This window comes from Scyliorhinus canicula, chromosome 18 (genome assembly GCF_902713615.1).
Source record: "Scyliorhinus canicula chromosome 18, sScyCan1.1, whole genome shotgun sequence".
Lineage (NCBI taxonomy): Eukaryota > Metazoa > Chordata > Chondrichthyes > Carcharhiniformes > Scyliorhinidae > Scyliorhinus > Scyliorhinus canicula.
The window spans coordinates 12,529,422-12,545,809 of NC_052163.1; the positions used below are offsets into that span (position 1 = coordinate 12,529,422).

At 51.6% G+C, this 16,388-nt stretch overlaps 1 protein-coding gene across 1 annotated transcript in view; it reads left to right on the top strand.

Moving 5' to 3' along the window:
- The first annotated feature begins 329 nt into the window (after positions 1–329).
- notum1a (notum, palmitoleoyl-protein carboxylesterase a) overlaps positions 330–16,388 on the top strand; it is a 49,011-nt gene continuing 32,952 nt past the window's right edge. Inside the window, exons 1-4 of the mRNA XM_038777962.1 lie at positions 330–1,211; positions 5,428–5,468; positions 10,979–11,086; positions 13,317–13,377. Coding sequence (XP_038633890.1) covers positions 811–1,211; positions 5,428–5,468; positions 10,979–11,086; positions 13,317–13,377 — 611 coding nt within the window. The 5' untranslated portion in view covers positions 330–810. The remainder of the gene's footprint in view (positions 1,212–5,427; positions 5,469–10,978; positions 11,087–13,316; positions 13,378–16,388) is intronic.

Sequence of the window (16,388 nt, forward strand, 5' to 3'; positions counted from 1 at the left end):
TGAAGAACTTTCATCAAGCCTGGATCAGTCAGTGTCTGATCTTCCGGAGCAGTAACACAGCGGCGACATCAAAGGGATGTCTCTCCCTCTCTCAGATATTCAATTGCTGTCATGTTTGTGGGGGATGTTTGGTCGGCGCAAACGGACGAGAGAAAGGAAAGCTGCACTCACACTAGTCACACACTCCCCCACCCACCCCCAAGTTAAGATCAAACGCTGCACTGGAACACCTCACCTCAAGGAGGAGGGGAAGTGGGCATCTCCGAAGATTATTAAAGTCCGCCCAGTTTGCAGTCCCAGCGTTTGGCGAGCGCGTTTCATTGGCAGCGAGTCAGAGGCAAAATTAAATAAGCGGAGACAGGGGGGTGGGGGGGACGAAGGAAGAAAAAAAAAGAACCCTCCAACCCATATTAGTTATCTTAATGGACTGGGACTTGGAGTTGAGTATTTAACAAGCCAAGCGGCGGCGGGAGAGAGACATAGAGAGGGAGAGAGTTACCCAAACCTGCCCAGGACACAGGCTGCACAAGACTTGAAACCAAACTCGATAGGATTTCTTTAGAACTTTTTTAATACTGAAGCAGATGTGGGAAATGTTCAAGACTTTTGAAATCGCTGCTCAGTAATTATTGGGGGATTTATCCTAGCTGCAAATTGAAAGTATTTAAAAAAAATTTGTCCTGAAAATTCTCGATAGTTAAGTCTAGGTTTTGTGTATTCTTGCACTGTAACACCCCCAACAAGAAGCAAACTCCAGTGTGCTGTACCTTTCGGTTGATTGATTTCATCCAGTAGATTGGACAGAGGGAGATGGGATCTGATCTGTGCTGGAAGCCCAGGCTGTGGCGCCCGCTGCTCCTCTCCATCGTTCTGCTGCAACTGGGCGGCTCCTCCGAGGGCAAGAAGAGCTGGAGAGCCGGCCGCCAGAGCTCTCACTACCGGCGCTCGCAGGGGCTGCCCGCCCGGGACAGGAGCCAGGCGTCCGGCTGGAGCCCGCAGCAGCAGCAGCCCGCCGCCGGAGCGGGGGACGCCCAGGAGAGCTTCACCCTGGACTTCACCGCTGTGGAGGGCAACATCGACAACTTCATGGCTCAGATCAAGAGCCTGGCTCAGTCCCTCTACCCCTGCTCCGCTCAGAAGCTCAACGACGACATGAGGCTCCACTTTCTGGCCAATTCCTCCGTTACCTGTAACGACGGGACTCCGGCTGGGTAAGGAATTTCACATCCGTCCGCCTGACACCCCCCACAAAAAAAAACCCCTCAGCCTCAAAAACAGCTGCAATCGGCGCAAGTGTCCCAACGAGATGGAGTTGGGGGGGGGGGAGACTTTAAAAGAGGCTGGAATTGGGCTTTAAACCCCTTGCTCAGCCCCCAATAACCCCCCCCCCCACCCCAGCCAAGATCAGAAATGTTGGCCAACCCCTCTCCCCAAATCAGTTAAAACTCTCCTGAATGTAACCTAACCTCCAGCATTGATCGACCTGGTGAGGGATTTTTGAAGTTTCCTTTTTGGTAAATTTCATTCCCCCCCCCCCCCCCCCCAAATGTATCAGCTAAAGATTCATTGGGAGGATTCGGGGAGTTTACTCTGCCAGTCCCCCCCCCCCCCCCCCCCCAATACTTTGCAGGGGTTACTCTAGGATGTCTGTACAGTGACCCCCCTCCCTCTCGCTGTGTGAAATAGACATCCTGGTTAATTTCACTCCCTCACTTGGCAACTCACAAGCGGCAGCTCCAGACTGAATTTGTCCAATGTGTGTGTGTGTTCACACAATTAAAGAGCAACCTCAGGGTTTAGCTCCCAGCAGAGGTGTCACTGCTGTTTGAAAGGAGACACATTTCTGTGCGTGGTGATAGTGTCTGTGTGGGGTGGGTGGGTGGGTGGAGGGGGGGTGTCTGTGCGTGTTTTAAATATACATTAGCATTAATTTAGCCATCGTAATCCCAAGCGTGAAAATCATTTTAAAAGGAGCGATTTGTGGGAATGTGTGAGTTCTGCCGGGAGGGAGAGTGGGTGGGGCTCCCTCACAGCCTGTGCTGTTTGTCTCGCTTTATAACGGGGGGGGGGGAGGAGGCGGGTTTCCCGCGGGTGGGCACCGCTTTAAACGGGATGAAGGTCCGCGGGCATCAGCGCGGTCAAACCCCGCCAGGCAGCCCAGCACACACCACCAACTCCTTCCCTCTCCCTGGTGTCCGTTCACCAAAATCCCTCACTCCAATGTCACTGTCCACAGCCCTCTCCCCAGCATAATCCCTCACCCCAATGTCACTGTCCCACAGCCCTCCCCCCACCAAAACCCCTCACCCCAATGTCACTGTCCCACAGCCCTCTCCCCAGCATAATCCCTCACCCCAATGTCACTGTCCCACAGCCCTCCCCCCACCAAAACCCCTCACCCCAATGTCACTGTCCCAGAGCCCTCCCCCCACCAAAACCCCTCACCCCAATGTCACTGTCCCAGACTCAGCCCTCCCCCACCAAAACCCCTCACCCCAATGTCACTGTCCCACAGCCCTCCCCCCACCAAAACCACTCACCCCAATGTCACTGCCCCACAGCCCCCTCCCCACCAAAACCCCTCACCCAAATGTCACTGTCCCAGACTCAGCCCCCTCCCCACCAAAACCCCTCACCCTAATGTCACTGTTCCAGACTCAGCCCTCCCCCCACCAAAACCCCTCACCCCAATGTCACTGTCCCAGACTGCCCTCCCCCCACCAAAACCCCTCACCCCAATGTCACTGTCCCAGACTCAGCCCCCTCCCCACCAAAACTCCTCACCCCAATGTCACTGCCCCACAGCCCCCTCCCCACCAAAACCCCTCACCCCAATGTCACTGTCCCAGACTCAGCCCTCCCCCCACCAAAACCCCTCACCCCAATGTCACTGTCCCAGACTCAGCCCCCCCCCACCAAAACCCCTAACCCCAATGTCACTGTCCCACAGCCCTCCCCCCACCAAAACCCCTCACCCCAATGTCACTGTCCCACAGCCCCCTCCCCACCAAAACCCCTCACCCCAATGTCACTGTCCCAGACTCAGCCCTCCCCCCACCAAAACCCCTCACCCCAATGTCACTGTCCCAGAGCCCTCCCCCCACCAAAACCCCTCACCCCAATGTCACTGTCCCAGACTCAGCCCCCTCCCCACCAAAACCCCTCACCCCAATGTCACTGCCCCACAGCCCCCTCCCCACCAAAACTCCTCACCCCAATGTCACTGCCCCACAGCCCCCTCCCCACCAAAACCCCTCACCCCAATGTCACTGTCCCAGACTCAGCCCTCCCCCCACCAAAACCCCTCACCCCAATGTCACTGTCCCAGACTCAGCCCTCCCCACCAAAACCCCTCACCCCAATGTCACTGTCCCACAGCCCCTCCCCACCAAAACCCCTCACCCCAATGTCACTGTCCCAGAGCCCTCCCCCCCACCAAAACCCCTCACCCCAATGTCACTGTCCCAGCCTCAGCCCTCCCCCCACCAAAACCCCTCACCCCAATGTCACTGTCCCACAGCCCCCTCCCCCACCAAAACCCCTCACCCCAATGTCACTGTCCCACAGCCCCTCCCCCCACCAAAACCCCTCACCCCAATGTCACTGTCCCAGAGCCCTCCCCCCACCAAAACCCCTCACCCCAATGTCACTGTCCCAGAGCCCTCCCCCCACCAAAACCCCTCACCCCATGTCACTGTCCCACAGCCCTCCCCCCACCAAAACCCCTCACCCCAATGTCACTGTCCCAGACTCAGCGCTCCCCCCACCAAAACCCCTCACCCCAATGTCACTGTCCCACAGCCCCCTCCCCACCAAAACCCCTCACCCCAATGTCACTGTCCCACAGCCCCCTCCCCACCAAAACCCCTCACCCCAATATCACTGTCCCAGACTCAGCCCCCTCCCCACCAAACCCCTCACCCCAATGTCACTGTCCCACAGCCCCTCCCCCACCAAAACCCCTCACCCCAATGTCACTGTCCCAGAGCCCCTCCCCCCACCAAAACCCCTCACCCCAATGTCACTGTCCCAGACTCAGCCCTCCCCCACCAAAACCCCTCACCCCAATGTCACTGTCCCAGACTCAGCCCCCTCCCCCACCAAAACCCCTCACCCCAATGTCACTGTCCCAGACTCAGCCCTCCCCCCACCAAAACCCCTCACCCCAATGTCACTGTCCCAGACTCAGCCCCCTCCCCACCAAAACCCCTCACCCCAATGTCACTGTCCCAGACTCAGCCCTCCCCCCACCAAAACCCCTCACCCCAATGTAACTGTCCCAGACTCAGCCCTCCCCCCACCTAACCCCTCACCCCAATGTCACTGTCCCAGACTCAGCCCCCTCCCCACCAAAACCCCTCACCCCAATGTCACTGTCCCAGACTCAACCCCCTCCCCACCAAAACCCCTCACCCCAATGTCACTGTCCCACAGCCCTCCCCCCACCAAAACCCCTCACCCCAATGTCACTGTCCCACAGCCCCCTCCCCACCAAAACCCCTCACCCCAATGTCACTGTCCCAGACTCAGCCCTCCCCCCACCAAACCCCTCACCCCAATGTCACTGTCCCACAGCCCCCTCCCCACCAAAACCCCTCACCCCAATGTCACTGTCCCTTCTCAGCCCCCTCCCCACCAAAACCCCTCACCCCAATGTCACTGTCCCACAGCCCCCTCCCCACCAAAACCCCTCACCCCAATGTCACTGTCCCCGACTCAGCCCCCTCCCCCACCAAAACCCCTCACCCCAATGTCACTGTCCCAGACTCAGCCCTCCCCCCACCAAAACCCCTCACCCCAATGTCACTGTCCCAGACTCAGCCCCCCCCCCACCAAAACCCCTCACCCCAATGTCACTGTCCCAGACTCAGCCCTCCCCCCACCAAAACCCCTCACCCCAATGTCACTGTCCCAGACTCAGCCCTCCCCCTCTGTTACAGCGGATCTGCCCGCTCGGGCTGAGGGTTAAACATCCCATAACCATTCCGGCTGCCTCAATTCTTTGGACTGGGGTATAGGCAGCCCCCCACACCTTTGATGGCTCCTGTTCTAACAGGAATCGCCACTTTAAGGGGCAGTGAGGCACAGACTGCAACTTGCTGAAACCCCCTTCACATCATTTCACAGCCTGCCCACTGCTCTGTGAACTCACTCCCTGCCATCAACTCCCCCCCTCTCCTCCCGAGTTGCAATGACAGCAGCAAAAATCACAATCCACATTCCCACCCAGACAGGAACCTGGGCTGATATTTGCCCCAATCTGCTGTGCACTGACATTATTGCTGAGGGCTCGGAAGAGTACCCCCCCCCCCACCCCCCCCCACCCTGACACCAAGTGCACCTCCCCAGATAGACTTTCAAACAGGTTCCACTCCGTTTGATTTTCAACACCAATGAACTGTTTGATTTTTTTCACTGTCCTCCCAGGTTTTACATGAAAGAATCCAGGGGCAGCAGGCGCTGGCTGATCTTTTGGAAGGTGAGTTTGGGATATTTCATCCGGATGGTCACTCCTGGGTGAGTTTGGAAGGAGGGCGCTGCGTTAATGTGGCGCCTTTCCCGTCCCCCAGGGCGGCGCACGTGCCCGTCAGGTACTTCTGAAGGTGGCGAGAACTTAATTATCTTTGAGATAAAGTCCAAGAAGAAACTGGCTTCACATCTCCTACCCAGTGACTGTCCATTAAATCCAGGTCAGATTAGGGAGGCAGCATCGTTTTGTTTCAGGTTTTTAGCGCCTGCAGCATTTTAACTTTTTGTAAACTAAATTTAGCGTACCCAATTCATTTTTCCAATTAAGGGGCAATTTAGCGTGGCCAATCCACCTAGCCTGCACATCTGTGGGTTGTGGGGGCAAAACCCACGCAAACACGGGGAGAATGTACAAACTCCACACGGGGCCCAGATCGAACCTAGGCCCTCGGCGCCGTGAGGCAGCAGTGCTAACCCACTGCGCCACCGTGCTGCTCGTATTTTACCTTTTTTGTTGCCCCTTTAATCCTGATTGGCACTGGTCCTTAACCAGGTTTCCAAGGACTCAACCCCCCTCCTTCACTTGAACCATGCCCTGTCACCCAGTCCTGCTCACAATTGTTCCCAATCCCCATTTTCACTTCCAAAACCTCAATCCCACTTCCATGGAAGGATTTGGTGAGTTTCAGATTTGTAATTTGTTGGTGAAGTCTGCAGATGCTGGAATATCTGTCAGGTACTACACAGTATTTCTGGTAGGAATCCAACCACTGAATTGGGTACCATTCCTTTTATTCCAACGCCCAACAATTCCTGTGCATTTTTCCTTCCTGTCCTGAACCTGTTCCTGTCTCATCAACATCTCGATTTTAACATTCTCATCTGTGTTTTTTGAATCCCAATTTGACCTCGTCCCTTGGAATCCCTCTGTCCACCTTGAGTGCTGTCACCCTCCTAGCTGTCCGCAAACCACCAATTCAAAGGAAAGACAGGCTTTTTTAAAATTCATTTTTATGGGATGTGAGCGTCGCTGATTAGGCCAGCATTTGTTGCCCATCCCTAGTTGCCCTTGAGAAGGTGGTGGTGAGCTGCCTTCTTGAACCATTGCAGTTCACCTACAGTGCTGTTAGGGAGGGAGTTCCAGGATGTTGCCCCAGCGACAGTGAAGGAACGGTGATATATTTCCAAGTCAGGGTGGTGAGTGACTTGGAGGGGAACCTCCAGCTGGTGAGGTTCCCAGGTATCTACTGCCCTTGTCCTTCTAGATGATAGTGGTCATGGGTTTGGAAGGTGCTGCCTATGGACCCTTGGTGAATTCCTACAGTGCGTCTTGTAGATGGTACACACGACTGCTACTGTTCGTGGTGGTGGAGGGTTTGAATGTTTGTGGAAGGGGGAGCAATCAAGCAGGGCTGCTTTGTCCTGGATGGTGTTGAGCTACTCGAGTGTTGTTGGAGCTGCACTCATCCAGGCCAGTGGAGAGTATTCCATCACACTCCTGGCTTGTGCCTTATAGATAATGGACACGCTCTGGGGAGCCAGGAAGTGAGTTACTTGCTGTAGGGTTCCTAGCCTCTGACCTGCTCTTGTTGCCACAGATTTATATGGCTAGTCTGGTTCAGTTTCTGGTTCAATGGTAACCCCCAGAATGTTGCTAGTGGGGGATTCAGTGATGGTAAGGCCATTGAATGTCAAGGGGTGATGGGTTGATTCTCGGTCAAATGCTGCCTTGATGTCAAGGGCAGTCACCCTTACCGTGCCTCTGGAGTTCAGCTCTTTTGTCCATGTTTGAACCAAGGCTGTAATGAGGTCAGAAACTGGGCATCAGTGAGCAGGTTATCGCTAAGAAGGTTTCGCTTTATAGCACTGTTGATTACTCCTTCCATCACTTTACTGATGATGGAGAGTAGACTGTAAGAGCGGTAATTGGATGGGTTGGATTTGTCCTGCTTTTTGTGTACAGGACAAGCCTGGGCAATGTTTCACATTGCCGGGTAGATGCCAGTGTTGTAGCTGTACTGTAGCTTGGCTGGGGGTGCAGCAAGTTCTGGAGTGCAAGTCTTCAGTACTATTGCTGGGATATTGTCAGAGCCTTTGTAGTATCCAGTGCCTTCAGCTGTTTCTTGATATCACGTGGAGTGAATCAAATTGGTTGAAGATTGACATCTGTGATGCTGGGGACCTCTGGAGGAGACAGAGATGGATCAACCACTCGGCATTTCTGGCTGAAGATTACCGCAAATGCTTCAGCCTTGTACTTTACACAGATGTGCGGCACTCCCCATCATTGAGGATGAGGATATTTGTGGAGTCTACTCCAGTGAGTTGGTTAATTGACCACCACTATTCATGGCTGAATGTAGACGGACTCCGGAGCCTAGATCTGATCCTTTGGTTGTGGGATGCTTATGTCTATCACTTGCTGCTTGTACTATTTTTTAAAATATAAATTTAGAATACCCAATTAATTGTTTCCAATTAAGGGGTAATGTAACGTGGTCAATCCACCTAGCCTGCACATCTTTGGGTTGTGGGGGCGAAACCCACGCAAAGGCGGAGAGAATTTGCAAACTCCACACAGACAGTGACTGAACCTGGGACCTCAGCGCCGTGAGGCAGCAGTGCTAACCACTGTGCCACCATGCTGCCCTACAAACAGGCTTACATTAACACTACCATAAAGTTACTGTGAAAATCCCCGAGTCACCAAACTCCGGTGCATGTTTGGGTACACTGAGGAAGAATTCAGAATGACCAGTTCATCCAACAATACGTCTTTCAGGACTTGTGGGAGGAAACCGGAGCACCCGGAGGAAACCCACGCAGACACGGGGAGAACCTGCAGACTTCGCACAGACAGTGACCCAAGCCGGGAATCGAACCTGGGACCCTGGCGCTGTGAAGCAACGGAGCTAACCACTGCACTACCGTGCTGCCCCTGTTTCACTATGTTCAGCCACTTTGTAAATGCAAGCCGTTATTGCAAATAGACTAGTTGCTTTAAAATAAATAGATCTCCTCATCCCAGTTTTCCCTTGTTAGACTTTTGGTTTATGATTTTTTTTTTCTCAGCGACGATTCCAGAGAGAGAGCTGGTCCTGGAACACCTCTCGCTGTTCTTGCTGGGCCCTCCTGGATAGTGGATGGCAGAGGGCTATGTGTAAAGAACCAAACCTTTTGACGGAGAGACTGTAGAGTCCTCTCAGACAGACGGAACAATTAAAGTTGAACCCGACAACCACCTTCCTCGATTTCTATGGGGGATCATGTTCAATCTGCCTCTAACTATCCCAGGAATGCTTACAGCAACTGTCGTGACTGTATTCATCACCTCAGCAAAGAAAAGCAGTCTCCCATGGCCCATCCATGTGTCTTTCCCATTGGTGGTAATGGTGGAACAAGTTGACATGACAATGTTAAGGGCGACTAAATGCATTAGCATAATAGCAAAGCAATTTGTGCAAAGCAAGTACAACTATTGCATATTTCCAACAATATGGCAAATAAATATGAAATGGAATTTCACAAATCCTAACGCCAGAAAATGACAATGGAAGCAGTTGGATTGTGGTCAATATTCAACTAGTTCCCAGGTGGCACAGTGGAGCAGTGGTTAGCACTTCTGCATCACAGCACCGAGGATCCAGGTTCAATCCTGGCCCCAGGTCACTGTCCGTGCGGAGTTTGCACATTCTCCCCGTGTCTGACTGGGTCTCACCCCCACAGCCCAAAGATGTGCAGGGTAGGTGGATTGGCCACACTAAATTGCCTCCTAATTGGGAAATAAAAAGCATTGGGTACTCGAAATTTAAGGGGAAAAAAAATTCAACTCGTTCCCTACTCCCCTTTAAGAAATTAAATCTGACAGCCCCCGTACCTGGTCTGCTTTATAGGTGACTCCCGTCCCACGGGATAAGTTTGTTTCCTATTGCCCTCAGCGTAACTCGTGATGGACACTAAATATGGCCCTGGTCGTGTCATCCACACCCTCCACTTCTCAAAGCCCCCGCGTGCTAATATCGTCGGCTTCTGTAATAGGAAGTAGCAACTTCCAGACAAAGTGGGTCCTATTTTAACAGTGTAAGTGAATGGATTTTGAGTAAGTTGGAATGTCGACACTGTACATCAGAGAGTGTTAATGAAGCATCAATATGTCCTACCTTTTGAAGCAAGGTGTTTCAGATTTGGCACTGAGCATATTTTCATCCATTCATCGCGGGTGTTGATTTCGCGATTTAATGATTATTCATTTTTGGATGCTTTTGTAAAATGCGCCAGTGAGCTGTAATTGGTGACACCTGACCACAGTATGATGCATTTATTACATTTAAATCTGAGTACTTTGCAACCACCTGTGTGCCAATTGCAGAGATTAACATTACGTATGTACAGGTGGAAGGCTATTGAACAGATAAACATACAAATTAGGAGCATAGGTCGCCCATTTGGCCCCTTGGATCTGCTCCATCAGTTGATGAGATCATGGCTGATCTATTTGTGATATGAATTCCGCATTCTCATCTATCCCCGATAGCCTAAGGGGCGGCACGGTAGCACAGTGTTTAGCACTGTTGCTTCACAGCGCCAGGGTCCCAGATTCGATTCCTGGCTTGGGTCACTGTCTGTGTGGAGTCTGCACGTCCTCCCCGTGTCTGCGTGGGTTTCCTCCGGGTGCTCCGGTTTCCTCCCACAGTCCAAAGATGTGCAGGTTAGGTGGATTGGCCATGATAAATTGCCCCTTAGTAGTGTGAAGTTTTAAAAATAATTCCAATTAAGGAGCAATTTAGCGTGGCCAATCCACCTGCACATCTTTGCGTTGTGGGGGTGAGACCCACATTGACACGGGGAGAATGTGCAAAACTCCACATGGACAGTGACCCGGGGCCGGGATCGAACCCAGGCCCTCGTGTCGACCTGGTAAGTGAAATGTTGAGATTGTCTCAGATGACCATTAGCTGCTTTCCCCTTTTGAGGGTGGGAGCTGACTGGTGGTGATTTAACCCGAGGAAGATTCACCTGAGGCTCCGAAAGCTAGTGATTCAAAACAAACCTGTTGGTCTTTAACCTGGTGTTGTAAGACTGCTTACTGTGCTCACCCCAGTCCAACGCCGGTATCTCTACATCATTTAATCTGAAGGTTGAGAAGGCAGGGCCTTCATGAATAACCTCAGCCAGTATGGAAATTGAATCTGCCGACCTTGCTCTGCATCATGAACCAGCTGACTAGCCAACTGAGCTAAACCGCCCCCATTTGGCCATTTAACCTGTTCCTCACCCTCTTCCCCAATCTCTTTTGCCAATGATCAAATGTCACCCTGATCATCCCGTCATCAATTCTGATGAAGAGTTTGAACCCAAATGTTAATTGTCTTTTCTTTTGCTGGTGAAGAATTTACTGTTTTTATTCACTTGCAGTGGATGGATAATTATCAGGTGCAAATTGGAGAGATTCTAACCCATTGGATATGTCACTGTTCCTGTTCTTGCCTAACAATTGTGCTGTTTGCTTTCTTTCTCCCAGGGGGATGGTACTGTTTCAGCAAAGAGAACTGTGATAGTCGGTATGACACCATGCGGCGGTTAATGAGCTCCACCAACTGGCCTCGTAGTAAAACAGGTCAGTGTTGGAAATGGCACCTTGGATTCTGTGCGATGAGGGGTGAAGACATTGCAGGACAGCAAATATGAAATAAATACAAGTTGTTGTTATTGTATGCAGGGACTGTTTCATACTTTTGGTACTTGGATGGGAAAAAGGGGATGGTATTCCGCCCCCCCCCCCCCCCCCCCCCCCCCCCGGCCGGGTGGCGGGTGGGATTGCTGGGGCGCCGCGCAAATCGCGCCACGCCACCCCGGCCTCCGCACGCGATTCTCTCAACCCGCCCGAAATCAGCGCCGCGTGAATCGCGCCGGGCCGCTCGTAGAATTGCCGCAAACGGCGAGCGGCCGCTCCGACATGACAGGTTCCCACCGGCGCCGTCCACCCCTGGTCGCTGATGGCGGGAACTGTGCAGGAACGCTGGAGGGGGCGGCCTGGGGGGGGGGGGGCTCCTTCACCGGGGGGTGGGGCCTCCGATGGGGTCTGCCCCGCGATCGGGGCCCACCGTTCGGGGGGTCGGCCTCCTCTCTCTTTCCCCCCCTCCCCCGGGCCTACTTCCTTCCGCGGCCGGCCCCAGTGCCATGTTGGTGAGGGGCCAGCGCGCATAAGAAGTTTCCCGCGCATGCGCAGGATGGCGCGGCCCAACTGCGCATGCGTAGGTATGAGCTGCCCCAACTGCGCATGCGTAGGTATGAGCTGCCCCAACTGCGCATTCGCGGGTTGGCACGGTGCCCATTTGATGCCGCGTAGGGATGCTGGAGTGGCGTGAACTACTCCAGCGCCATGCTGGCCACCTGTGGGGGCCAGAATAGGTCATGGCCGGTACCTGTTCGCGCCATCGTGAAACGCGACGGCCTTCACAATGGCGCGGGCACTTAGTCCCGGGAGTGGAGAATACCGCCCATGGCCCCTCTTGTTCGCTCTTTTCCCCCTACCTCTGTCTCCTCTCCCATAGCTACAATGCCAGTGAGGTTTCCACTGTATCCTAGAATCAGTTGACTTGGCATCCAATGGATGAGGTCTGTGATTGAAAACTGCCCACAATTTATGTATCTTTTTAAAATTTAAAAAAATTAATCTAGAGTACCCAATTCATCTTTTCCAATTAAGGGGCAATTTAGCATGGCCAAGGGCAGCACGGTGGCCTAGTGGTTAGCACAACCGCCTCACGGCGCTGAGGTCCCAGGTTCGATCCCGGCTCTGGGTCACTGTCTGTGTGGAGTTTGCACATTCTCCCCGTGTCTGCGTGTGTTTCACACCCACAACCCAAAAATGTGCAGAGTAGGTGGATTGGCCACACTAAATTGCCCCTTAATTGGAAAAAATAATTGGGTAATCTAAATGTATTAAAAAAAAATAAAAAAAAAACATTTAGCATGGCCAATCCGCCTAGCCTGCACATCTTTGGGTTGTGGGGGAGAAACCCACGCAAACACGGGGAGAATGTGCAAACTCCACATGGACAGTGACCCAGAGCCGGGATCGAACCTGGGACCTCGGCGCCATGAGGCAGCAGTGCTAACTACTGCGCCACCCCGCTGCCCATGCCCACAATTTATTGCAGATTCACATTCATCGGTAACATCACTGAGAGACACAAGATTGAAATATTTCCTGAGAAATAAGACACCGGCTGATGTGCCATTCATTTGTAACTAAATGCCCCATAATTTAGCTGGAGTTTGTTGAGCATTTGACAATCATGTCCCACACTCACAATGGGTATTACACCCCATCCCCAATTTTCCAACTGTTAAAGTAGGTGGTTTAATGTTCCTGATATACTCCCCAAGCATACAGCAGAACCGACTGTAGTTCAAAACACTGGTGTCTGTCAGAATATCATTGAACGCCACAGTGCAGAAGATGATCATTTGGCCCATCGACCCTTCGAAAGAGCACCCTACCTGAGCTCACTCCCCCGCCCTATCGCTGTAACCCTACCTAACCTTTGGACACTAAGAGGGCAATTTAGCATGGCCAATCCATTTAGCCTGCACATCGTTGGACAGTAGGAAGAAACCGGAGCACCCGGAGGAAACCCACGCAGACACGGGGAGAAAGTGCAGACTCCATACAAATAGTCACCCAAGGCAGGGATCGAACCCGGGTCCTTGCCGCTGTGAGGCAGAAATGCTAACCACCGTGACACCCAAATGTCCCCATTAAATATCAAAACAAAAGTGGTGTGTTGACAAATTCATGTTAAGCTCACGGGCCTGACTTTCTGGGGCTTTTATTTCACCAGGAACTGGAATCCTATCCCCTCGGCCAGAAGAGAACCCATATTGGTGGAACGCTAATATCGTGTAAGTTTTGCTCAACTCAAACAAGCCAGAGCCAAAAATGGAAACAAAAATGTGAATATCAAGCAGAATTGTAGAAAACGGAAACAAACTCACTCGATGGCTCAGTGGGAAAATGCATCACCTGGTTTTCACACTGAGCACCCAAACCCATCACCTGGCCAACAAGACGAACCAGGGGCAATAGGTTCATGGGAACACCTCCACGTTCTCCACCAGGTCGCACAGCTTCCTCCTGACTCAGAAATACATCATTGTTCCTTCATCCTTGTTGGCTCGATAGCCTGAGCCTCTCTACCTCACAAAACAGTGGGAGTATCTACACCACACTGTGCACAGTGGCTCAAGAAGGTGTCCTTTATTTGAAATGAAAATCGCTTATTGCCACGAGTAGGCTCCAATGAAGTTACTGTGAAAAGCCCCTAGTCGCCACATTCCGGCGCCTGTCCGGGGAGGCTGATACGGGAATCGAACCGTGCTGCTGGCCTGCTTTAAAAGCCAGCGATTTAGCCCAGTGAGCTAAATCAGCCCCTTTTTACTGCTTTTACTGCTTCGTGGGTTGTGACCATCACTGGAAGGACAACATTTGTTGCCAACCTTGGGGAGCTGATGGTGATTCGCCTTCCTGAACGGCTACAGTCCATCAGGTGTGGGTCCCAGTCTTTGACTCAGTGACAGTGAAGGAACGGCGATATATTTCCAAATCAGGATGGTGTGTGACTTGGAGGAGAACTTGCAGGTGGTAGTGTTCCCATGCTACCCTTGGCCTGCTCGGTGATAGAGGCTGTGGGTTTGGAAGGTGCTGTTGAAGGAGGCTTGATGAGTTGCTGCAGTGCATCGTTTAGATGGTACACACGGCTGCCACTGTGTGCTGGTGGTGGAGGGAGTGAATGTTTAAGGGCTGAGCTGCTAATCATTTAGGCTGATTTGTCCTAAATGGTGTCAAGTTTCTTTAGGGTTACTGGAGGGCAATGAGGGATAGTTAGTAGATACTCGCCTGGTCTGCCATGCAATGAAAAAAAACATTGAAGCCTCTACCATCACTATCCATAGTTCCAGACTGCAACATACATGTAACAACATGCACATTGCCATTGTGACTCAGACTCCCTGTGTGAACTGCAACACTCCATCACCACCATCGCTAGTTAGCCCATTAAAACTCACTGGTTAGACACACAAGAAAAATGGTTATCTGGGGTGTGGCCCTCAAGAAATGATTCAATATCCCAGTAGGAATTTGCATGCCAGGGTGACAAGGAGATAAAAGAAAAAAACAGGAGGAAAAGAATTGAATAACATAACCCTGTTAACCTGGGCAAGCAAAAAAAGAATATAGGAGGGAGATAGAGAACCTAGTGGAGTGGTGTAACGACAACAATCTCTCCCTCAATGCCAGCAAAACTAAAGAGCTGGTCATCGACTTCAGGAAGCAAAGTACTGTACACACCCCTGTCAGCATCAACGGGGCCGAGGTGGAGATGGTTAGCAGTTTCAAATTCCTAGGGGTGCACATCACCAAAAATCTGTCCTGGTCCACTCACGTCGACGCTATCACCAAGAAAGCACAACAGCGCCTATACTTCCTCAGGAAACTAAGGAAATTCGGCATGTCCACATTAACCCTTACCAACTTTTACAGATGCACTTTAGAAAGCATCCTATCGGGCTGCATCACAGCCTGGTATGGCAACTGCTCGGCCCAGGACCACAAGGAACTTCAGAGGGTCGTGAATACCGCCCAGTCCATCACACAAACCTGCCTCCCATCCATGGACTCCATCTACACCTCCCGCTGCCGGGGGAAAGCGGGCAGCATAATCAAGGATCCCTCCCACCCGGCTTACTCACTTTTCCAATTTCTTCCATCGGGCAGGAGATACAGAAGTCTGAGATCACGCACAAACAGACTCAAAAACAGCTTCTTTCCCACTGTCACCAGACTCCTAAATGACCCTCTTATTGACTGATCTCATTAACACTACACCCTGTATGCTTCATCCGATGCCAATGCTTATGTAGTTACATTGTATATCTTGTGTTGCCCTATTATGTATTTTCTTGAATTTTGTTTAATTCCCTTTTCTTCCATGTACTGAATGATCTGTTGAGCTGCTTGCAGAAAAATACCTTTCAATGTACCTCGGTACACGTGACAATAAACAAATCCAATCCAAACAGCTGTTTAAATCGGGGCTAACTTCACTGTTCCCATCCAGTGAACCAAATGGGAATTGACTTGTAACCTTGGCAGACATTGCCAATGTTGAGACCCCTTGCATTGGGGTTCAGTTATATTTAGTTCATCGCTTCTGGGCTTTTTGGCTAAGATCAAGTGTCGGGTCAAGCCCAAGATGAGGTGCGATGTCTTCTTGTCTTGTATGTGTCTCTCTCTCTCTCATTTGGAGACCAAGAATTTGGTTGAATTTGAATTGTTTTTTTGGAGTGGGCAGTGAGATGGATTAAAGATTGGCCCTGTCCACTCTGCACATTGGCTTTGTAACTTTAAGGATGGGATAAAAATAATGAAGTTATATTTTGTACTTCTGACCAGAGCTATCTGCTAAAAGGTAGGAGAAACACCCAATGTAAGCCATGTGGTCATTCCAACAACTCCTGTGTATTCGGAAAGCCACACAATATATATAAATAGCATAAGTACAAGTTGGGAGATGATCCCATCTGTCAGCTCCCTTGATTTGGATGCTATTTTTCTGTCACTGTCATTCGATATTTTGCACCATTCACCCTCCAGGGTAGACGGCAACAATGACCTGTGCCCTGACCTCAGTCAGTCCTGCTTTTGATACATTTAGAAGTGAACCAGAGCAAGCACCAGAATGATTCTCTCAGCTTTCCTTTCCTCCCTGTGGTGAAGGGCCAGAGGCCTATTTCTCAACAACCCTCCTGCCCCACAGTCACTCTGCTGAAATCTGGGACTGGCTTTGCAGGGGTATCACGGGCAAGCGAGCATGCTCTTCATCTTTCCCGCTCATAATTTCTGGGACGCACGG